The 25678-nt window shown below is 43.1% G+C and overlaps 1 protein-coding gene across 1 annotated transcript in view; it reads right to left on the bottom strand.

The window, feature by feature from the left end:
* Window positions 1-25678, bottom strand: part of Myo3b (myosin IIIB) — a 328196-nt gene that overhangs the window by 230859 nt on the left and 71659 nt on the right. The window contains exon 7 of the mRNA XM_021193757.2: window positions 2159-2224. Coding sequence (XP_021049416.1) covers window positions 2159-2224 — 66 coding nt within the window. The remainder of the gene's footprint in view (window positions 1-2158; window positions 2225-25678) is intronic.

The raw sequence follows: 25678 nt of genomic DNA, 5'->3' as shown, positions 1-25678 counted from the left end.
TTGACCTCCCATGGGACTTGCCAGATGGGAACAAGGAATAGGGAGACACTCTCTAGCCAGCACAACCCTAGAAGTGTTCACTTGCCATCAGCTGCGTATCTTACCCTTAAATTCACGGAAGCAACACTGCTGGTTCTAGAATACAACCATACTCTTGAAAAAAAGACACTTAAGCCGAACTTGTGAGTCAAATCACATCTTTGCAGCGTGGTAGGATGGGAAGGTGTATCTGTGAATATGTAATGGATTTTTCTAGGCCAGCTTCCGAGGAGGTTGATCAAGGTTATCTGTGCAGCAATGACACGAAAGGGAAAAACTTTGGATCCAGACCTCTGTGTGTCTCTCTGTCTCTGTCTCTGTCTCTCTCTCCCCCCAACACCGCCCCTCCCTCGTCACGCTCTGAAATGTGGTACAAGCCACTACCACATTTGTCTTTGGCTCTTCCATTTCCTCTGTTCCCTCTGTCTCGTCCTGTAGGTCCCAGCTCTCAGAAATGGCCCTTTCTCGGCGCCCACACAAGCGTTGTCCACCTACAAGGGTCTGTAGCCGGTCACTCTGATTTGTGGCAATCCCACTGATTCTGCAGTTAGGGGAAGAATGATGAAGCTGAGCTGAAGGGCAAGGGTGTGTCCTCCAGCCTCGGCCCTGATTTCACTCTCCAGAACTTCCTCTCTTGTTAGCATTCTCTGAGTCTTCCCTTGACCCCTAACTTCGCAGTCACCTTCCAACACCATGTCTCTTGGTACTATTCTCTGAGTCCCCTCCTCTCCACCTCCCCTCTCTTCTGAACGGAAGGACATGACATGGGTCCAGGAAGGACATGACATGGGTCCAGGAGGGAATAGACAAACAAACAATTTTCAGGACCCTGAGCTCTGTTGCATTTGAAATGGAAATGAATACAAACTCAGACTCTCATACAAACTCCTTTGGGGTCAAGCAGGTTTAGAATTCTAAATTTGATCAAAATTTTAGACAGCCAAACTGCTACATTTGCTACACATTATGTAACATTGCAGAAGAATCTGGGCCGGGACACTATCATCAAATAGGAAAATATCTGCATTGAAACACATGAATATTCACACGAAGAAAGATAATGACTATAAATAACCCCTCATCAGTTCAGGGCACATGCTGCCCCCCTGCCCCCCATCAGGTCACTTAAGGTCAAGGCTTTGCTGCTGGATGACTCAACGACAAAATAACTTCTATTTTTGGGGCTCTTTGGATTTAGGGATTGTGGGTAAAGATTGTAGATCTAGACGGTAATGAAGGAGGATGATCCTGTTTGATTTGTTACTATAACTCTTTATAGAAGATAAGACTGCACATAAGCATAAATAAGGAAAATAAAGTGTGTTTTCCTCCCCTGCATTGTATTTATCAGCAGCTGTGGTCATTTCCTTTCTGCTCCCACAGTCTCTGGAGTTCTTGTTAAATGCGGGTGTCGGGGCATCTAGTCCCAGCTCTCGTATCTAGGAGTGCCTGGTAATGATCCCTTCTCCCTCCATCACTGAGTCCTCGTGTAGAGCTTTGGGGCTTCCTCAAGCCAAAGCCCCTTCATCGTCCATGGATTTTTACCAGTGTGGCTCTCTCCCAGGGCCAGGCCCCAAACCCATGATCTCCGCACTGAGTCACTCTTTGGTGTCTCTGTTAGTCTGATGGTCTCAGTGTCAGTATGTGTGGCCTGGTGGCGTGCTTCCCACCAGGGGCCTCATGCCACTCAGCAGGGTTTCCTCTTGTTCTCTATACATTGAGTATTGGTTAGGACACCTTACCTTGATGCCTTAGGCCAAAGACCCTGCCTTTCTCCTCTTGGAAACTGTTGAGGCCTTGAGCAAAACTAGAGCAAAGCCCAGTGAGCCAGCTGCCATCTCTGTAAAGACTGCAATTTTCTGTGTCACTCTGCTCCCAGAGCAGACATGAGTCCCTCTTCTATGGAACGTCTGCTAATGCAGACTGGTAACAGTTGGCACCAAATGAAACTCCTCATCCTTCAGATTCTGTAGAGGCTCCTAAAACTGTTTCCCAGAACAACCCCTGGGTCACAGCTAGCAGGCTTAGCCATCGCTGAGCAAGTTCCCCAGCTTGGATTTCTGAAATCGCATGGAGAAGCCTGGCTGCATAGGCAGCCTGCAGATTAAGACATACTCACTGTGAAATGAAGTGGTTAAATTCCTCACACCAGCTGTCGGGGTGCAGCAAAGTGGGTGGAGGGTTTCTGAAAGAAAGAAAGAAAGAAAGGAAAAAAAAAAGCAATGTTTTTCATTAAAGTAAACAGGTTTGATAAAGGGAAAAATATCAACTGGTGTTTGTAGGTGCCCTTCTAAGCGGCTGGGGAAACCAGTTGTCTGTGCACCTTCCCAGGTGGGAATCATTCCCTTGTGGGATCCCAGAGGCCCAGTCCCTCCTCCTGGGCTCACTCATTTTTCCCTGATTGAAGAGCGCTTTCTCCTGACCTCAGTGCTAGTGAGAGGCACACAGAGCAGGGCAGGCTTCTGGAGCAGAACCTCTAATGAGCAGCCAGCCAAACACACACACCATTGTATCTGAGAGCAGAGGATTATGGGTGCTGTAAGAAATCTATAAGCGCAATGCTTAGGGCCTTAGAGAAATAGACTTTTAATTATGCAGAGTTTTCAGATCATTATGGTGCCATTTGAATTAATTATGTGACGCATCTAAAGCCTACTCATGATTGCATCAGTCACATTTTAACTGTTTCCTCCATGCCAACCTCTGCAATAGACAGAGGAGAAATCCAGAGCTTTAAAACGGTGCCCCAGCTTCTAAGATGCTCCCGGAGGAAGGCAGGCACATTCCGTGCCGGACTACAGGGGATCCATGAGAACAGAAGAATATCAGGAAAGTCCTTAGGTGGGGATCTCACCAGACCACCTTCTGCTGAGAAAGCAGCAGAGGGGAAAAGAAAGAGACTCAGATGTATCTAATAGTTCCTAAAGAAGATCCACATATCAACCAGAAGCGGGCCTGGGGCTTTGGCTCAGTAGATAAGGTGCTTGCTCTGCAAGGAAGCCGACCTGTGCTTGAATCCCTACCACCCACATAAAAGTGAGGCCTGGCTGCACGTGCCTGTAATGCCAGCTTCAGAAGTGGGGGGAGTGGAGGCAGGCACATGCTGGAAGCTTCCTGAGGAGTCAGCCCAGCTGGAATGGTGAGACTCAGTGAAAGACTCTGTCTCGAAAAGGAAAGTGTGTGGCTATAGAGGAAAACACCAGATACCTTTCTTTGACTTCTACACGAGTGTACATGGGCACATGAAACTCTTCCTTGCACAAACACTCCTGCACACATGTACTCATGCATGCACGTACACACACACACACACACACACACACACACACACACACACACACCAGAGGTGAACTGACTTTACTCCTGTCATTAGTGGAAATGAGGACTGTTGTTGGACAAACTGGGTTCAGTAAATAAAAGAACATTTTCACACACCCAAGTCACGACCGTACAGTTTAAACCCATTATATCTAATCTCTGGTTTTTGCTTGAGTACTCACTGCTTCTTAAAGCAGAATCCTGCTTCGCTTCCAGGGGTGGAGGCATGAGAAGCTTTAGAACAGCTAGAGATAGAAAGTGTTTCCTATAACATGATTGTAACACCTGACGTTCCTACTATAACAAAGACTATAAGTTCCTGGGCATCATGGTGCTGAATGCGGCTGTATGACTGACTGCTGGCCAATGATGTGCAAATCAAATTGTTCCGTGGTGTTTCCAGAAAGTCTAGTCAAAGAGAAGAGACACACTCTCCCTTTTCTTCACTGCTGTGCATCTGTGTGCTGAGGCCGGCTGGTGTATGGAGAGAGGAGCTAGCAGGCCCGCAATGCGGAATAACCAGCTCTCCTTTGGATAAAGCTCACAGGCATTTCAATGCAATGTAAGATGAAGACGGATCTGAAGGAAAACCGTTTGAATTTGATCTGCCTCAATGCCTGAGGTTTGTAGCTAAACTTAAACTATAGAGAAAGCCCACAGACACAGACAGCACTAAAGCCACATGAGGTTTACCTCTGGCCTCTATATGCACACTCCCACATGTACGTACACACACACACACACACACACACACACACACACCCTTTACACATACAAACACATGCACACAAAGCAAGAGGTGGAAAGAGACGCCATGAAAGAAACCTAACTCTCCTGCTGCCTGTGAAGATGGAGCATGTGGGCGATGGAGCCGGGGATGCAGGCACCCCCTGCAACATGGAGCTGAGCCCCAACTGTTACTCAGAAAAAATGAGGGACCCTCGGTTCTATACACACAAGGGGCTGAATGATGCTTATAACTTGAGGGAGCGAGAAAGCAAATTATTCCCTAAGCTTTAGGAAAAGTACACAGCCCTGCTGACTGCGTGGGTTTTGCCTCGTGGAGTCACGTCAGATTTCCAAGCTACGGAACTGTGAGATAATAAATTTGGATTGTTTTAAGCTGCGAAGTTCAGGGTAATTTGCTATGATAATAACAGAGACTGAATCCATCCATCAAGCACCATGTCCTCTCTACTCTACTTCCGAGTTCCTCTCTCACGTAACAAGCCAACCATCCGTCATCTCAGCCCACACTTCTCCAGGAGCCTCTACGTTTCCTCCTACTCTCCACGTCTCTCGCTGCAGTCCAGCTGGGGTCCAGTGGTGAGAATTTCCTTAATACACATTTGACCTTGTTGTGTCTCAGCTCAAATTTCTCTGCAGATCCACGCTTCCAACATGGTCAAAGCTCAGCTCCTTGACATAATGTAGAGGTTTTCTTTCTTAGCTACCCATCCCATTTCGAACCACATTCTCCATCCAGAAACTGTAGCTCCCACTAGATTCTCTCCTTTACTGCCTCAGAACCATTGTGAATCTCCACAATTTGTCCACCTAGTGGGCTCTTGTTCATTCTTCATGCCTATCTATCATGCTTAATACAATAGCATTCTATAGGTTTTTTTTAAAACTTTATTTATTTATTTTGATGTTTATGAGTGTTTTGCCTGCCTGTAGGTCTTTGTAACACAGGTGTGCTGGTGCCTCAGAAGCTGGGAGGGGGTGTCAAATATCTCTGGACTAGAAGTACAATCGTTTGTGAACCACAATGTGGGTACTGAGAATTGAAGCCAGGTCCTTTGGAAGAGCAGCTCATCCTCTTAACCACTGAGCCAGACACAATATTCTATAAATTTTTGATGAATAAGTGACTACATGAATAAATACACATATGTTAAGTAAGAAATCGTGCCAGCAATGAGTATAACCTAGCCCCCCAAATAGCACGAGAACTAGTAAAGCATGGGATAGCCTTCTTGAATGAAAGCAGATCCCAAGAAAATTACCCACAGTAGGCGGGGAGATATTGAAGGAAAGAATGCTAACTTGAGTTGAACTTGACAGTATAATCCTCAGTCCGCACTTTCAAAGCCCAAATGTGCCTACATCCTTGAACCTATCTGTGTTTGCTACTTTTCTTGTTTCTGCAACAAAACACCTGACAAAAGCAACTTCAGAAGGGGAGGGTTTACTTAGACTCACCTTTGAAGGACAGGCTGTTGTTGTGAGGAAAACATGGTAGTAAGAGTAAGAAGCAGCTGGTCTCATTGTATCCCCATCAGGAAGCAGAGAATGATGGTTTCTGGTGCTCACCTTTCTATAGAATCCAGGATACCAGCCTAGGGAATGATGCTGCCCACAGTTGGTGGTGGTGGTGCCAGCAGGGGTGGGGGCAGGGTAGGGAGGAAGTGTCTTCCTACTTCAGTTAACTTGATCAAGATAATCCCTCTAAGACCTGCCTAGAGACTTGTCTCCAACATGACTATGTACCCAGCCAATTGACAATCAATACAAACTATGACAGTATCCAACAATTAGAAACAATGACTTAAGCCCCATTGTAGGCATAGCTGACATCAGCCCATTATGTACACTCTCGTGGAGGGGTAGAGACAGAAGGTAAAGGCCAATGTGAGTCACACTGAACTCTTGGTCCCCAGAGCTCCTGCCAAATGCTTCACTTTGCAGCTCATCTTGGCATCCCCAAGTCCTGTAAAATCAGTAGCATCTATTCACTTTCACAGGTGGAGAAAATTACAGCCGCCAAAACATTTTCAGCTAGGGTGATGGTTCTTGTCTCTAATCCCAGAACTTAGGATGACAAGTTTGAGGTCGGGCTGGAGAGATGGCTCAGTGGGTAAGAGCACCCGACTGCTCTTCCGAAGGTCCGGAGTTCAAATCCCAGCAACCACATGGTGGCTCATAACCATCCGTAACAAGATCTGACGCCCTCTTCTGGAGTGTCTGAAGACAGCTACAGTGTTCTTACATATTATAAATAAATAAATTAAAAAAAAAAAAAAAAAAAAGATAAGTTTTAGGTCAACCTTGACTCCCCCAGCAAGACCCTGTCTCTTCACTTCCATGCCTTACTTTTAAATTGGGTTGATTTTATTAGTTATTTTTATTGAAAAATATGTATACATTATACTTTGGTCATGTTTTTCCTGCCCAATTCCTCCTAGGTCCTTCCTACCTCCAACTCACCCTACTGTATATTAGTTCCTTCTTGCTCATTAAAAAAAAAAAGAAAAAACCACCCAAACAAACAAAAACAAAAACAAAATGAACAAAAACCACACGACAATAAAGCTCTATAAACAAACTCCTTTTTCTCTCTCTCCAAAATATCCAGAAAAAAGTGAAAGAATCAGGCTTTAAGTTAAGACATTTCTTTCTTCAACGTCTATGTACGCCACTGTTTTCTATTCATGAAGAGTCTGTTACTTTGGAAGATGAATTAAGTGAGCATGTATGCAGAAAATGACAGAAACCAATTAGCTAGCAACCCTCAAGAAGGTACAAGATGAAGTTGTCAAAAACAAGAAACACATTTAGCAAGGGTATGTAGAGAGTTCCCTCTACAAGGCCAAGTTTATTAAACTGGGTTTCCTGGGGTCTGTGAATTTTGAGACACGTCCTGAGCAGAGGGGCCATACAGCCATTTGCAAAGGAGGAGGATATTGCGGCAGGGGGGGGGGGGGATGTAGAGAGGAAAATGGAAAAAAATGAAGTATGGCCCCTAGTTGTAGCCAACATACAGTTAAATACCTCACAATGTGTTCAGAAGGGATTCTTCTTATTTACTCATAAAAGCAATAAACCAAGACATTTGGGTGCTATCAAACTGTTGGGAGAGTATTAACTACAGCCACGGAGCTGCCATTCTGATTACAATTAGTAGAGCCCATTAATGGATTTAAATAGTTGGGCTTGTGCCTGTATCTGGTCCCTCAGTATCACACCCCAATCCTCCTCAAATTGGCTGTTTTGCCCTAAATTGCATCTTGCATGTTCAAACTTAATTCTTTTAAAATGTTTACATTTATTTGCATTACACAATTCCATTTTACTATATAACAAACCCCTCCAATACAGGAATAATAGAGTAAAAAGCAAGATTCCCCCACCCCAACACTTCACCCCAGCCTCCACCCTACAGCAGTATGGTGAGTGTTCTTTCTTCAGGCTTTATGTGCATTTATTACAGCTTTGCTAAATATATATGTACTGATGTTTGTGCTGTAAGCATCTAAGTGCAGTGTATATTTTATGATGTATTAATTTTCATATTTATACTTTCTGGTAGTAGAAATGAGACTGAGTTACTGGCAGTAGAAGTTTCCTGGTTCTTTATTCCTTTCATCCTGAAATACAAATTAAAAATACCATCTCATGTCAACTCCACACCTCAGCAATGGTGCACAATGTAAGCATATCATAGTTTATCTAGCCATAACCTATTGGTAAACATATAGATTAACTCTATCTTTCTGTCTATAAGAAAGTTGAAGGAGCTTCCAATGTTATTTGTCACCTGTGGTTTCGAACTTTTAAAGGCTTCTTTGGGGGCTGGCGAAATAGTCGGTAAAGGTGCTTGCCACGCAAGCCTAGTGACCTGAGTTCAGTCCTTGGAACCTATATAAAGGTTGAAGGAGAGAACCAACTCCATGAAGTCGTCCTCTAATCTCCACACATGTGCAGTAGCATACATGCACATGTGTGTGTGTGCATACATACATACACACTCATACACACACACACATTCACACACACACACACACATACACACACACAACTCTCTCTCACTCACACACATGCATACAAATAAATAAATTCATTTCTAAAGGGAAGTCTCTTTGGTGGCAAACAGTTATCACTGGAAAACACTTCCATCCTCAGAAGAAACTTAAATGCCAAGAGAGTTGACATTGCCTGCACGGTCTTCTGAGGATAACTCCGTGAGCAATTCCAGAGTGGGGAAACTGCAGAGCTCCACAACACCCGAGGATGCACTGTGAATGGCAACTGGAGATGCTCAAGCCCACCAGCATCGAGGTTTGACCCCTACTACGGGGTTCCTACCATTTGCAAAAACCTGACCAATAACATGACACAGGCCAAGATCTGTTCAAAACTTACACATGCTATAATTATGCCCAAGGAGAATAAGTCCAAAATTTCAAAGAAATAGTTGAAGACATTTCTTTAACCTCAAGACTAGATGATACAAAAACTCGGTCTCATGGCAAACTACACCATCATCGAGAATGAACAATTGCTCCAGGGTGGGAAAGACGCCTGTGCTAAATACTGTAGCTATTAGAAAGACTCCATTATCACTTCTATTCCTTAGGGAAAACAGGGGAGGAAGATGGAAGCTGATTGCAGGCACACCAGGTGAGAGGGCATCTGGGGATAAAAGGCACCAGAGCCATGTCACTTGTAGACCACCACCGCCTAAGTATGAGTTTTATGGTTGATATCTAGGACAATTTCTTCCACAATAATAGTTCAAACTGAGGAAGGCAATACTTTGAAGGGTGGGTACTTCTGAAGTTTCAAACTTGTTTGTTCTTTCACTTTTCTCTCTTTTCCGGGGGAGATGATGGGATTTTGTGATCGAGTCTTCCTCTTGCCTGTGCTGGCCTGGAGCTTGATCTTCTAAGTGACTTCAGGCATGTGCCTCTGTGCCACGCTGATTCTAATGGCCCTTATTAGCTTTACAAGTTCTCATGTGTGCCAGGCTGGCCTCAGGCCCCTTGTGTAGCCAAGGCTGACCTTGGGCTTCTGATCTTCCCTCCTCCACCCCTTGAATGCTGCAGTGGAAGCGAGCATGAGCCGTCACAGCCGGGTTCTCATTCTTAGTAATATTTTCCCCCTGTTCCTTAAGCAATGTCATCTGCAATGTTAGGCTATAAGCATTAAAATGTAAAGTTACTCCATCCATGTGCATGGCTCCCGGGGAGCCCATTCTTAATCACTTAGAGCCAGGAAGTGACACAGACTTCACTTCCTCTGGCTTGGAGTTCTGGATGAGTCAACCTCAAGTCATCTCAGAACCTCACACTTACAGCAGTTAACATCACCCCAGGCCTGTGCTACAGACAGGGCGTGGGGGTGCCGGGTGAGGATGTAGGGTGAGAGGGTCACCAAACTTCATTAATCCTTGGCCACTACCCCGGATGTCAGTTCACAAAAGCTGTAAAGTGATGCTTCCCATTCTCTCTAAAACACACAAGCCTCATTTCTCACTGTATTCTCCTCACACAACATACAAGAGCACGGGACACAAAGCAGTTCAGTCGTGCATGTGTGATGCGGACAAAGTGGAGGTAAGAGTAAATGCTGTATCTATAGATACAACAGAAGGGCAGGTTGATGTGTGGCTTGCTGTTTGAGTCAATGTGGTCATTGGCTGGCATCTATTCTTTAATTTTCTCCTTCAACAGGAACTCAGCAACACGATCATATCCGACCGTTACTGTCCACCATGACAGAGAACTCGGCCTTGCCTCAGGGCTAGCTAATGACCTTTCTCCTACATGGCCTGTCACACAACTAGGAACCAAAAGCCTATTCTTTTCCACACACAGTTTTTTTTTTTGTTTAATTTAATTATTAAAATGAGGGTGTGTGTGTGTGTGTGTGTGTGTGTGTGTGTGTGTGTGTGTGAAAATTAGGGGTGTGTGTTTGTGTGTGAGTGAGAGAGAAAGGGGGGGAGGAGGAAGTCATGACACTTGTGTGGAGGTGAGAAGATGGCTTGTAGGAGTCAATGTTTCTCTTCTACCATGTAGGTTTCAGGTCGTAAGTCTTGGGAACAAGGCAAGAGAACCACTGAGCCACCATGCCATTCCTGCACAAATGCAATTCTTTAAGAATTTATAACTTTGGGGCTGAGGAGATGGCTTAGTCTCAATAAAGTGCCTGTCACTCAAGCATGAGACCCAAGTTCAGATTCCCATACATACATAAATGGCAGACGTACTAGCTCGTGTCTGTAACCTCAGAGCCCCAGAGCTGGGAGCTTCCAGATTCCTGGAACCCACTTGCCTATCAGAGAAAACTGTCTCAAAAAATAAGGCGGTAAGGAACTGAGGAAGACATTGAACATCTACCTGTGACCTCCCGTGCACGTGATCACACATATGCACACACCCGCATGAACATGCACACATACACATACATACACATGTATGCACACACACATGCACATACACTGCACATACACATTCATGACTTTATTTTTTAAATAATTATATATATATATATATATATATATATTATTGCTGTCTTCAGACACACCAGAAGAGGGCATCAGATCTCATTACAGATGGTTGTGAGCCACCATGTGGTTGTTGGGATTTGAACTCAGGACCTCTGAAGAGCAGTCAGTGCTCTTAATCACTGAGCTATCTCTCTAGCCCCTACACATTCATGACTTTAAAGAAGTGTGTTTCAAATCATGCTTTCTATATATCTCCTCATTATTAAATCCTTAATTGTATATGTGGGTTTCTTGGAATTATACACTGTAAATGTAAATTGCTCTGTCATGTCTAAGCATTCTGGATGTAAGCATCATTCCCTGGTTAGATTAACCTCTTATAAAAAATTAGCTTTACATGAAGTAGGATGAGAGCCCAGTCATACAATAGAAGACAAGGGTAGGAAAGCCAGGCCTTCGACATGCCGTGATTCCCTCGAGTGATGTGGCTTTCTCCAGTAGTATGGTATTTAAATTCTTCATAGGAAAATCACCAAAGCAGGGACAACCCTGGCCTCGTCTGAGAGACAGCTGTGGAACAAGATGAACAGTCAGCGGGTAGGTTCTCGCACCTCACTGTTGTCACCGAGGGATCTGACCCTGGAGGATACAGCTCTACTTAGAGGGGCTTTCTCAGATTGCAAGGCAGAGTTTGACAGGCCTGGAGCTGGGCTGAACCACTCCAGGAACCACTCTTGCTGCAGAGCTCTGACTACGAAGCTTACTACACGGAGACCAAGCAAACTGCGGGCAGACTGCATGGAGAAACAAAGGGTTCTCTGTCCGTTGTCCTCCTCCCTAAACTTACTGTGTGCAGAAACCACTTGGGGGAGCCTCCTCTCATCCATCAGTTTGGGTCCACTCAGGAGTAGTTTGAACAGAGAGATGCTGATGGCATAGGAGTAGCGAGAACACTAAAGAACCTGGAATGAGTAGAAGCTGAGAGAAGCTGTTACCTCTAGCAAGGAATAAAATGGTCCAACTCATCCCAGCTGAGACCCAGCCCCCACTGGGAAGGATGCACTAGGAAGGACAGTGGCCCTTGGTAACAGAAAGTTCTCTTTACAACACACAGGACAGGGCTGGCAGTCAGGAAAAGCTGTCTTGAGGATCCCCAGGCAACGGCCTTATTGGAGGTAAGTACCACAGGGTGTTCAAATGTCACAAAAGTCACAGGGAGCCAAAGGGACCAGCATCAAGGGAAACATAAGTGACCAGTGGCCTTTCCTCCTGCAGTGGCCTTCCAATGCCCTCTGGTGACAAAGCTTTGTGTCTGACCCACAGCTGAGAAATGCTTGGAGTCCACAGAGCCGAAGGGCAGGAAGAAATTGTCTCCCAGTTTGGGAAGGAAGGCGTGACAGAGGCCAGAGTGCTGTGGCCTGGCACCAGATCGGAAGGATTTCAGCTCCTGGATTCTAGTAGGCATCTTCAAGCGCAGAGTGAACCAGTCCTCTAAGTCCTGACACTTCATGTTTAAGATGTAATGAAGAGATTGTAGAGACCTCTCTTCTTCCAGTTAAAAAGCCTTAAAAACCTGTCTTGTCATGGGGCATAAAATTTCCTCATTAGGACTCATTGCTTTCTCTCCTGGCAGTTCTTTATTAGAATGGGATCATTCCAGGAGGCATCCCATCAGATAGTCTTTAGACTGTCCTAGATGTAGATGCCAGCGAGGAATCAAATATAAAGGCTGAGGGACCAGCCAGATGACCACAAGTATTCTCTCTCTCTCTCTCTCTCTCTCTCTCTCTCTCTCTCTCTCTCTCTCTCTCTCTCTGTGTGTGTGTGTGTGTGTGTGTCTGTGTCTGTGTGTATGTATCTCTTTGTGTCTCCCTGTCCTTTATCTCTCTCTTTGTCTCTCTGTCTCTATCTCTCTGTGTCTCTTTGTTTCTGTCTCCCCCCCCCCCATCCCCTCTTTCATCCCTTGACCTCTAAGATTTCTTTAATCATAGGAAGGAAAAGGAGTCAAGGAAAACCAAGTGCTTCTAAGCTCTAGTGTCAGGATCTGGCCACAGAAGGGAGACCCTTTCTGTCCTGGGGCCTCGTTTTTTTTTTGTTTGTTTTTGTTTTGTGTGTGTGTGTGTGTGTGTGTGTGTGTGTGTGTGTGTGTGTGTCACTGTCACTGTCACTGTTGGTTGGGAAGAAGCTGATGAGGACAGACAGTGGTTCCGTGTCCCCGTAGGCAAACCTCAGGCTTTCCTGTAAACTATTTTTATCCCTGCAGATTTAATACTATTTCTGGATTCTGAGCCATGACAATATTAACTAACATTCCTTGAGAGCTTACTACTCATAAGCATTCTGCTGAGAGTCCAGTGCTCACACAGACCCCATAGTGTAAATAAACAGGTCCCCAGTTTCACAGATAAGGGAATGGAGACTTTACAAAACCCAGAAGCTGGTGACAGTCTGGGCAGCTTCAAAGGCAGGCAACTCAACTGAACAGCCTCTGAGCCAGCCTGGGGATTCCTCTAGGCTAATGAGACACCGAGTCTTTCAATGTCTGCCAGAGCAATTCATGTCATGGGTAATGTAGACAGGACATAGAAGCCAGGAGACCTGTCATCCCAATTACTTAAGCTTAGCAGTGTTCAGATCACCAACATGTCAGCCTATAAACCCAAAGAATACTTTGGGGTGCAGGATGATCTGAAATTGAAGTGTGATGTGAACATGTATTTATCTGTTGAGTGGTACACGGTTTCTTTCATTTCTGCTCCCTCCAGTGTCACAGCTGGTGAAACCGAATGGGTCATTTTAACCACAATCAGACCAACGTCAGGGATCACCATGGGCTATTAGTTCTCAAAGGCAAAACCGTGCATCTAATTACAACTCGTTGTTAATAAATTTGTAATAGACAAAAATGAAATTGACTGCTATGGTTTTTGCTCCCCAGCAAAGCAAAACCACTCAAATGGCAGATTGCATGTCCATTCTTTCTTTATTGTTTCCATAAAGTTAGCAACGCATCGTAAACAGGAAAAATCAGGGCAAACCTCAAATGAACAGATTGTACCGTCAGATCTGGCCACATTGTCTCTAATGGGCAAAATTAGCAGCCGAACGTTAACACCTGCCACCATGAGCAGACCCTGGCACACACACCAGGTAGGGAGGATGCACAGTTCCTTGGAGCAATCTGAGCCCAGGTCACCAGAGACAGCACACATGCCAAAGCCCACCAATGCTCAGGCAGACTCCATGTAAAATCATCTGGCTGTAGCAAATGCCAGGGGAGATAAAATAGCATTCTTTACAGTGTGGGCATTAGCAGTGGGCTCTGGAAAAGGCTTTTTTAAAGACCATGACACCCTAACACTGTGCAGACTCACACAGAGAAGCTGACCCAGCAGGACCCACTAAACATTTCTCCCTTGTCCAGAGGCAAGCTGACCCCAGGGACACACCCTTCTCTACCAAGTGGCTTGTGTTGTAACCTTACAGGGCCAGATTATGGCCTATTGTTCTCAAGGGCCTCAAGGTTAATCGCAATCATCCCCACTAAATAGATGACGCTGAAAGTCCTGGCACTTTGTAAAGGAGGCCCAAGTGAGGAAAGCCACACTTATTTTTTCTGACATTATAAATATGTCTTCCCTTTACAAGAGCTTCAGCCATTTTTTCTACCTGGTTGCCTAGCAACCCTTTCAAGGGATAGACATATTGGAGAGGGATGCTAGAGACATACAGATGAGTTTATATTATTTTACAGATTCCTTTTCAAAAGTAATCTGTGCGTCCTCCTGGGGCAGGGGTAAGGTGGGGTGGAAGGTCAGGTCGGTGCTAAGAATTGTGGTGAGGCTCCTCTCCTAGCAGGAACACAGGAGGCCAGTGAATGTATTTCACAAGCGTATTCAGCAAACCGAGAAAGGTATCCTGCTTATTAATAAAAATGCAAAGCAGTGCCTCGGCTCATCAGAGAGACACTGAATATGGAGAGTGGCCAGTTGATAAGGTCTCAGGCAGCCCTGAGCAGAGCCAGCACTCTTACTGCATCCTAGTTTAGTACACACACAGGGCTTCTTTCTAGTCCATCTGGTAGCCTTCCTTCTGCTAAGTGAGGGCCATACAAACACCACTCAATTCATTTAGTGTTCACATTCATTTGTGGTGCTTTGAGCTAAGGAGTCCTGCATAGTTCTCTAAATTCCCCTCACATTTATGGTTTGCACCCTTTTCTCCATTTGTAAGTTTATATTTAGTTTTTTTTTTCTTAATAAGGTTGGTAATTCATCTATTTTTTTATCCATAAAAGCCCATGATCTATATCTTGTCCCTATTGTTTTTATAATACTCTGCTTCATTAATTTCTATTTCTGTCTTCTTAAACCTCTCTTTTTTTTAAAAATTCTAATTGCTCAGGTTAATTAACTGTATCTTTCTTCAATATTAATACAAGTATTTGAGGCCACGAATTTGCCTCTGATCTCTGCTTTAACTATTTCTTAACTCTGATATGCAACATTTAGATAACTATTTTTTCTAACCCTTTGATTTCCACAGAGACTTTCTTCCAGCTTGTGCTGTTAAAGACAGTTCCCAAGTGCTGAGACCCTGTTTTTCTGTATTTGTTTCCAGTTTGATTACACGTGTCAGAGTGTTGTCTACATTAACATTATGTTTAGAATTTGAATGTATCTTTACAGCCTCTGTAATCTTAGTAATGTGGTTAGTTTGTGTGTGTGTGTGTGTGTGTGTGTGTGTGTGTGTGTGTGTGTGTGTGTATGTGCATGTGGGGCACAGGGATGTGTGGAGGTGGTATGTGAGTGTGTGTATATGTGAGGTGTTTGTGTGTATATACAGATAAAGGTTGTTTTAAATATTTTTCCTGTTCCAGGGGCTGGAAAGATCGTTCAGTAGTTGAGAACACTTGCTGTTCTTGCAGAGGACCTGGATTTATTTCCCAGTACCCCTCTGATACTTCACAGTCATACTTAACACCAGTTCCAGGGGATCCAACTCCCTTCTCTTACCTCTGAGGGCACCAGGAACACACATGATACACACACATACATGCAGACAACCCTCACACATATATAAAATAAATAAATATTAAAAATTAAATTTTTGCTTACTATAACAATATATTTAGGTATGATATATGTTATGCCTATATAATTACATGGAAACAAGTATTTGTAAAAAAAATTCTTAAACTCTACTGCTCAAAAATAGAGACTGCTTCTCATTTCAAAATTCTATTGAAAATTAACAAAAATATTTATCTCTGCTTACTTTTTTATCAATTCTTTAAAGATATCATCCATGGAATAAGAGAAAGTTCATTAAATAATGCCTGTTAATGTTCTAGTACTGCTTGTCTCATGGTTGTAATGACTTAAATAGATACGCTCTTACATCTTCATTATAAAATACTATTATTAAAAATTACCTTCTTATCGCTTCTCGGCCTTTTGGCTAAGATCAAGTGTAAAAATTACCTTCTTGAATTAACTTAACATTTTTGTCCTGAATTCACTCTTATCTACTGTTAAAAGGTTGGTGCTATAATTTTAAAATGTTTGTTTGTTTGTTTGTTTGTTTGTTTGTTTAAGACAGGGTCTTACTTTGTAGGCTGGGCTATCCTGGAACTCACCATGTAGATCAGCACGCCTTGAACTCACAGAGGTCTGTCTGTTTCTGTCTCCCAAGTGCTGAGATTAAATGTTTGAGCCACTATACTCGGCATAATTTTGCTTTATAAAGCTCAGTATTTTAAAGAAACTAATAGAAAAAAATGAGAAGAAAGCATTTAAGGAATCTTTTATTCTAGCCCATGTGACTTCCATTTTCTGTGCCCTTGGCCTTTACTGTGAATTTTAGTGACCATAATCTTCAGCACTTCTTTCAAGGCAGATCAAGTAACAAAAAAAAATTTGTTCTTGTTTATTCGAGATTGAGATTGTCTTTCTCTTACTCATAAGTTCAAGGATAATTTTGCTAGGTATAAAATTCTTGGTGGTCAAATATGTTCAACATTTTGATCATATCACACTGCCTTCTGATTTCAGTTTTCATTGTGAAAGCTTAGACATTAATTACAGTGGTGTTTCTCTGTACATGACTAGATGTTTTCCCTTGTCAGTGTTAAGATATCCTCGATGGTATATATAGTTTTTAGTTTTGTTGTATTAATGTGGTGGTTTGAATAAGAGTGTCCCCCTCCAACCCCATTGGCTTATAGATTTGAATGCTTGGTCACCAGGGAGTGGCACTATTAAGATGTATGACCTTGTTGGCAGAAGTGTGTCACTGGGGCTGGGCTTGGAGATTTCAAAATGTTCAAGCATGGCCCAGTGTCTCTCTCTTCCTGCTGCCTGCTGCCTGCTGATCTGGATGTAGAACTCATAACTACCTTTCCAGCACCATGTCTTCCTGCGTGCTGCCATGCTTCCTGCCATAATGATAATGGACTAAACTCTGAAACTGTAACCCAGCCCCAACTAAGTGCTTTCTTTATGAGAATTGTTATGGTTATGGTGTCTTCATACCAATAGAATACAGTTTTCAACAAATTTGGGTTGTTTAAACCCATTTTCTTTATATATATATATATATATATATATATATATATATATATATACATTCATTTATATCTCTCTCCTCCTTCTGAAATGCCACTTACATGTACATTAGAGTGTATGACAGTGCTTCATATGTTTTTGTGACTGTTTTTATTTTTTTTTCAGTATTGTGCCTGTGTTATTCAGATTTACTTCCATAGACCTATCTACTGAGTGCTCTGAGTTTTCTGTTTAATTTCAGGCAGTGAACTTTTCATGGTCACTGATGCTGCAGTGATGTGGGCAAGGACAGAGAAAACACATAAGGCTCTGGAGACAAAATTCATGGATTTGGTTTATAGACTACCATTCATTGGTGTGTAAACCCAAACAGGTCACTTGACTTCTCTCTGTCTCAAATTTCTCATCTATAAAATGAAGAGATTAATCATTTAACAGATTTTAATAGATTAATATAATTTAATAGATTAATAGTTTAAGAGATTAACAGTTTGAGAACTGTGCAGTTTGAGAATTAGGTTAGATAATATGCCAACTATTTAATTTAAAGTAAGGTCTAAGTAACACTTTAGTATTCTGTTGATATAGGACTGTGCCATTGGTAGCAAATATAGTCTCGAATATGTATTGTACTCCAAATCTGAAACCAGGGATACGAGATGAATCCCACACATACTTGACCCTTCCAGTATTTCTCTCATCTCAATATGTTTGTTTCAACAGTATATTTGTGTATGTCTATTGTTTCTCTAAGTTATGCTTTGTTACAGCAGTAAGGTCACTAGATAACAAACTTAGTGCATGATATTTCTAGCCTACTTCTATGTGTTAAAGGGTTAGTCCCAGCCTGTGACTATTGAGTATTGGTGGAAACTCTTTATACATTAACCAAGGCAAAAGTATCCAGGACTATAATATATGGTTGAATCAATATGTATCAGTAGAATGATCCTGCAAGCAGTGTTCTGATATTTGTTAGTTAACTATTAATATAGATCCTGGTGAACCAAGCAGAGTTGAGTTTTCAGTTCCACTTGCAGTTTACAGAAAGTCTAACTAAGCAAAGACGAAGATAAACTGTCTAGTCTCCAATCAAGAATGCAACCAGAAAGTTTCCCAGTTACAATGGACCACCTATTATTCTACAGAGCACTATCACAGATGTATTTGTTTCAATCCTCAAAATGACCAGGTGACCTATTAACAGGTAAGGTGATATGATGACTCTAATTTCAGAGAGCTGAGAGCAAGGTTAAAGCACATAAGTAACACATCTGACTCCACTTAGGTATTTGAGTAAGGAACATTGCTTGAAAACTGAGTTATCTTGATTTTAATCCGCTAAAATTTCCAGTAAATTCATGAGAAATTCAGTGGCCAAACACTTAAGAAAGAGTGAAGATTTTATCACAATAAAGAGTCTGGAAACTTAAGGCAGAGGTCGCTTTTGCTTCCTACATTGCTTCCCAGACCTGCCAGACCATCTCTTATCTAATAACTGTTAATGCACCATAGAGTTTTGGGTACCATTGCTATATACCACTCTATTTCCCAAGAAGCACAGAGAATGCCAGCTGAATAAAGATGTTGCTTCTTGGAGGAAGCCTTTTTCCTTAACAACCTCTAGCCTCTCACTAAACATTATATCCTGTCTATGAAGAGAAAGGGTCTCTGGTGGGTAGGTGAGTAGACTCCTAGGACAGAAATAAGGGATAAATCAAAATGCATGAACACACCTACCATAAAAGGTAGGACCTTCCTAAAGAAGTTCTAACAGTATTTTCAAATCACAGCTTATAGTATATCTACATCAACATTATCCAGGAGGTGTGGAGAACATGAACACACCCAGACTATGGCTAAATCTAAGGACAGGGACAAAGAATTTGCATCATAACAAGCTCATTAAGTGATTCTGACACCACTTGAGTTTGAGAGGCACAACTTAAGGTAGCCAACAACAGATGTGAGATACTTTTCCAATTAAATCAAAGTCACAAGCTGAAATGGAAATGACCCAAGATGCATCCAACAGGGGACTATTTGGTTCCTTGGTAAATAACCACATCTCAATGAGACCAGCCTTCCTGGGGAAGACTATTCCATGGTCTATCAGATCTCTTCATTAGGAAAACTTCCCTGCTATTCCATCTAAGTAGCTTTCCTTAATTTGTTCCCATTACTCCCATGCTTTAAACAAAGCCGAGTACAGCAGTTATACTCAATAAGCAAAAATGCTATCTATATAAATGCCACTCAAGGCCCATGTTTCCAACTAATTGCCCTCAAATGGCCCCATCTCTCTACAAAGTAAAGTCAAGCCAGGCCTCCAAGGCCAGCTATTTTAGGTCTAAAATCTTGATTTGGATGCATAGTTCTACCTTCAGAGTCAAGAATGTATTCAGCAGTTTCCTCAAACAGATGGCTTGCTCATAGCTCCTCATCACGGCTCCTCAACTACATTACAAACCTCAGGACTCACAGGGCTATTCAAGATGGAGGTACTTAAGGAAATTAGAATGTGACCATAAGTACTGAATTCATTATAAAATGCTGCAATTTCCTGGCATTAGGAGAAAGCCACGAACACCATGGTATGACAACCAAATGGAACAAGACAGGCACACACTTGAGAGTTTTGGATGACTATCAGGAGTATTAGAAACCCCAAGAAGCTTCCAACTTGGGTGGCCAACATCCTTGCTAAATTATTAAAACACAAATATACAATCTTTTAGGATTCCCTGCCCAGGCATGGGTGGGTAGACTAGATGACCGTCTCAGATTTAAAAAAGAAAGATTCTATGACTATTCCGTAGATGTAGTTAGAGAGGACTGTTTTTGAGACCAAACACTTTGAAAGAACAAATGACCCATTCAGAGATCATTTGAAGAATTCCAGTCGATTTTCCAAGTTTTCAAGTACTTGGGACAGAGTTCAATAGAAAGGCATACCTATAATAATAAAAATAATTGGCATTTAAATCAGACACATCATATGTGTGCATATGATTATATGCTTGAGTATTTTCAGGTGCATATCTGGCTAAAATTCTGAAGATCACAACCTCGAAGGAATAATAAATGCGGAACGCTTGGTGAGTTGGTTAATTCTAACTCTCAACTTCACGCAATGTAGAATCGCATAGGGAGAGTTTTAGTTACAGATTTGTTTGGATCAGATTGGCTTATGGGCATGTCTGAGATTATCTTCATTGTTCATTGATATAGGAAGACCTGGACCAAAATGGGAGGCACTATTCCCTGCTTTGGTGCTATTCGCATATGCATAGAAAGGGCTAGCTGGGTTTTGAGCAAGTAGGCAGCATGGGTGCTTTCATGTTTCTCTGCTTTTGATTGTGGTCAAGATGGCTAGTTGCCTGAGTTCCTGCTTTGACTTCCGTGACATGACAGACTGTGACCTGGAACTGTAAGGCAAATAAACCCCTTTCTCCCTAAGTTGCTTTTTTCAGGATGCTTAATCATCCCAGGAACAGGAAACGAAGCGAGGCTACTTCACAAAGCCCTTCACCTATGACTACAGTAACAATCACTAGCAACTCTGTCAGTCATAACCTGCTAAATCGACTTTGGAGTCAGCACTGAGTGAGCCCAGGCACCTGTCATTTAGAGGTCACATTTGCGTTGAACTGCTTAGATTCTGAGAGATGAAGAGTATAAACGTTTTAGCCAGGTGTCTGGACCAGGGTTCAGTTACAAAGAGAAGTCACGACTGGGCAAGCCTGGGTGCGTCAGCTCTGAAGTCACTTCCCAGATCCACTGCCTGTTTCTGACTGTTCTAAGCCTCGGTTCCGTCCTAAGTAAAATAGGATTATAATGATGCATTCACTACAGAAATCAAACGAGCTTTAAAGCATGAGTCATGAAAAACATTAAACAGGAGGTCAGGCAAGCAGGGGGTGTTCAGTAAGGGGAGTGAGTAACTGTTCCCATTTCTAAAGAGTGGAAGTGAATAGACAGACTTCACCTTCGTTACGTCTCCAGGCTATTCCTGACACTGTGTCATAAATGTGTGAGGAATCAGTGTACAACACAGGCAGGCTCCCAGGAATCACAGGCTAAATGCTGCTTCTTATGCCTGACGCTTCCATCTTCAGAAGCCAAAGAAAAGGCAAATTGTGCATGCTATTTTTGGAGTACAAAACAGGAACAGATGAAGATATTAAGAACTGTCAGATGCATGTAGCCTGAAGCGTAAGTTGACAGTCCCCAAAGTTTGAATAAAGGTCCTTCTGACCTGATCCTAATTCCCTGCAGCTAATGGGTTCTTGCAGAGAGCGTCTGGTGTCATATAAAGTAAGTCCACATGGATGGGACACCCATGAAGCACAGGACAGGGACAAAGCTGAGTGATGATGGACAACACAATGTCAATAGCATCAATGCGTCTTTTATTGTCATCTAACTCCAGAGAGTCGATCCCAGCCCCAGCAACAAAGTTCTTGTAAAGTCCCCATTCCAGACAGAATGCCTGTGGTGGAACTCCATCCTTAGGCTTCAGACAGCCATGCCCCGCATAGTCAGAGAAATGTGACTATCTAGAGGAAATCTTCACAAGACTGAACCTGTTGACGGTCCCTCAGAGAGAGAGGCGGGGGGGATTTGGAGATCACTTGACTCTCACCTGAGATTCCAGCCATGCCCACCCTCCTGAGCCTTCTTTCCATCCATAGGTATTTCCACCCCATTGGCTTTAGGAGGTACCAGAGTTTGTGAGGTTTAAGGAGGGCACTCCACCTACAAAGCTTTTGGGGAGCTATCACCCTTCACTCAGGCAGGATGTTTTGGTGCTGCAGCTGTTTCGGCAGTCACCCAGGATCCTATAAGTAAGCCTGATAAAGTTCTTGGCCTCTCATTGGTGTCCTACCTGGAGTGAAGAGATAAGCTTCCCCTCCCAAAAGCTAATGCAACATTCCCCATCTGTGAGAACTCTCTCAAATCTTAGTCTTCCATCAGGACCTCTCACATCCCCAAGCTATAGCCAGACATTTAGCTTAAAATACATAGTTCCTTACTTGGATGCTCATGAGTTCCCTAATACTTCATTGGATTGCCTATAGCAGTAGAGGACGCTCTGGGCTGGGAGCTGAAGGGGATGAGGTTTTGTATGGCCTCTCCTACCCTCACTGTGGTTTGCTGTCCCCAGTAAGTTAAAGATCTAACGAGAGGTGATAGAGCACCACACACAAAGGAATGCAGAGCACAGAGGATGCCTAGAGACCAGCCAGAGGACAGCCAAGCCATGGCTTAGTCACAAACGTGCTCCAGGACAGGGGTCAGAAGGAAGAGGGCAGTGTACAAACTTGCCAAGATGAGTGTTTCCCACAGATGTTGGCTTCTCTGGGACTTTCCTGACAGTTGCTGGTTGAATGCATGCAGGAATTAATGAAACTGAGCCTATTTAACCCCCATCCAGGCACACAGGAAGGTCGGGTGCTGCTCAAGGTTACGAAGGTTTTCTGAAGTGAGGTGCTTGGCAGAATGTGGTCACCCTGCAGAATTCTAAACTGCACGCTAAATAGGCATAGCCAAATTCAAACTCCAGGAGGAGCGTGGTCAGCAGCTTGCTATTTTTCTGGGAATGGGGGAAAGAAGCACATTTCCCACCCCCTACCCTGTAGACTTCTGGTTCCTTAGAATCACCAGACCCTTGTTCTCTTTCCTGGGCCAATAATGAATAGCCGTAATTACCAGTGTGGGCTCTGTGTGAGTCACGAGGCAGTTCTGGCTCTCTCTCCTTGCAATTTTGAGCCCAGTGTGTGTGTGTGTGTGTGTGTGTGTGTGTGTGTGTGTGTGTGTGTGTGTTACTCACGGCTATTGAAGAGTGGAAAATGGATCACAATTACATTCCGGCTGCCTTTTGAAGACTTGATGGACAGCTGGAGAAAAACCTTCCCGAAGCTGCCAGGATGTGAGCGCAGCCAAGGGGTGGGCATGGAGAGAGGAAAGAAAAGAGATTCTGGAGGGGAAACTATTGAAATGGCTTCAGTCTAACCCACTCCCCCAGGAGAAAACCGGAGATGCTCACATTAGAAGGGAACCTGGGGTCCAGGAAGCTATGTATTGGAGCTTTTCTTTAAGGACATTCTGAGTGCAGAGATGTGATCCATGGCTCAGACAGCAGACAACTCACAGTCAGAGGGAGGCTGGCTGAGAACAGGTGCTTCGGCAGCTTCAAGTCAAAGGACTCAGCTGCCGTCTCTTCCCCTGTCAAACATCTCCAGGCTGAAACTAGCATGAGTTTAGGGGAGAGGATTTTGAGATTCCTCCCTTCCCTGATAGTGTCCTTACTGAGCACTGCAGGAGTGCTCCCCAGTCATATTCAGGCTGATAGGGGTCAGCCACACAACTCACATGCACAGGGAGTCCAGACCCTTGTTTGAGAGGAAGCCGAAACCTAAACCAAATACAGTGTGCTATGTCTTACCTGCTCATTCCTGTTTGAAATGGCTCAAGAGGACAAAGGCAAAATAGGATCCGGAGATGCTGATGTTCAGTGAGAAATTCACTTTTACTTTACAAAATACTCTGGAATATCTTGCTTCCTGTCACCCAAAATGAAACAAAACAAAACAAAACAAACAAAATACTCTATAATTTTGAAAAGCAAGGATGGCGGTTATTAACAATAGAGGAAGGAAAATGGTAACATAGTTACTACTCTTATCTAAGACAAATACCACTTCTGTGTATATCTCTGGAACGTTTGTAGGTATAGATGGAAAATCCTCACTCTGTATAAATCACCCAAGAGGTGTAGGTGCTGCCAGAACTCAAGCAATTACAGGTCAGAATGCTCCCCCAAGTTGCTGGCAGTTGTGGTTTTCCTGGCAAACAGGGGACAACCATCTAACCAGACCTTAAGCCTTGCAGGAAAGGGTTAATGAGGGCTTTCATCAAATGCCCAAATAAACCAGTCAGAAAAGTCTCTCTTATCCTAGCTCATTGCAAAAATTAACATCCTGAATCCTCCCAAACATCCTCCCAATCAAGGTTTGCTGCAGTGACATCTACCCATTGATTTAGCTTAGATCACAATGTAAGCATTTCCTTATTAATCACCAAACGTCAATACTTTCACGTATTCAATGGGGTTGGAACCTTTTCCTTGGCTTAAGACAGTGTTTATCACAATTGCTGAATGATTTTTTTTTCTCAGTAATGTGCTAAATATATAGAGTAGGACTTTATTGAAATCCAGGGCCTGAATTAAATATTAGCACTCCACCCTTGTACTCTGATTACTGGAAAAGAAACAAACCGTCTATGGGTTCCAGTTGGACAAGACCAAGAAGGGTCTCTGTCACATGCTATCCTTCTACCACTGTCCCATGGTACTAGTATAAGACTTCTTACTGCTGTGACAAACACACAAACACACACACACACACACACGCACAAAACAAACAAACAAACAAAAACCAACACGTGCCAGAAGCAAGTGGAAGGAAGGCGGGAAGGTTGGTTTACTTTAGTTCACGATGCCAAAGATTCCATCTATGATCTCTTCTGTCAGTATATTTGGCAGAAGACTGCAGTAAGAACGCGAAGAAGCTACTCCCTTCTTGGCAGAAAAGAAGCAGAGAGCAAACTGCTTCCAGTGACCTACATCCACCAGGTTTAATATGCAAAACATGAGACTATCTCAGAGAAGTTTAAGAGGGAGGGATTCATGCGAAAACGCGGCAAGGCTGAAGACTGCAGTCTCTTTAAACCTTTGTCTAGGAACAACAAAAATGTGGCGGAAAGGAGAGAGAAGAACCCTTGCAAAGGAATAAGATACTGTTGGTTACAAAAAAAAGAAACTTCCAAGGACCAAATCAGTATTAGAAAATAAGGACAAAGAGTCCCACTCGTGATTCTAAACGTCCACGTTAGGAAGCAATACCTGTGAAACCTGTGTGGTGCTGCCGTAGGAACCAACATACAGATCAGTGGGACAGGACTGAGTCTAGGAACAATCCCAGCTATCTAGATCTGACTGGTTTTCAACAGGAGTGCCAAGATAAGTCAATTGCAAAAGAATAGCTCTCTTTAAGTTGCAGGGAAACTGAACACACACATACAAATGATAAAGTTGCACCCATTCCTACATTATATATAAAATTAATTCAAAATTGATCAGCATCTAATCCCATAAAGCACTTAGAAAAACAGGGCATGAGGATAAATTTGAATGACTTGAGATTTGATGATAGATTCTTAGGTGGGACACCAAACTACAAACGATAAAAGGGAAAACTAACTAGAATCACCAACAGTGAAGTTTTGTTCTGTTTGTTTTGTTTTGTTGTATCTGAAGGATGCTGCGGAGAAAGTAACTAGATAACCCACAGCATGGGATACAGCATTGACATATTTATAAATCATACCTTTAGTAAAGGTTCAGTGTTCTGAATATCTTACAGTTCAACAGAAGGCAAAAGTTGGGAATGAGCAGAAGGGTCTGGGCATGGTGCTTCCTGACGATAGGTTAAGCACTGGGGAAACAGGTGCTCGGTCC

Source organism: Mus pahari, chromosome 3 (genome assembly GCF_900095145.1).
Source record: "Mus pahari chromosome 3, PAHARI_EIJ_v1.1, whole genome shotgun sequence".
Lineage (NCBI taxonomy): Eukaryota > Metazoa > Chordata > Mammalia > Rodentia > Muridae > Mus > Mus pahari.
This window is presented reverse-complemented; position numbering and strand designations above follow the sequence as displayed.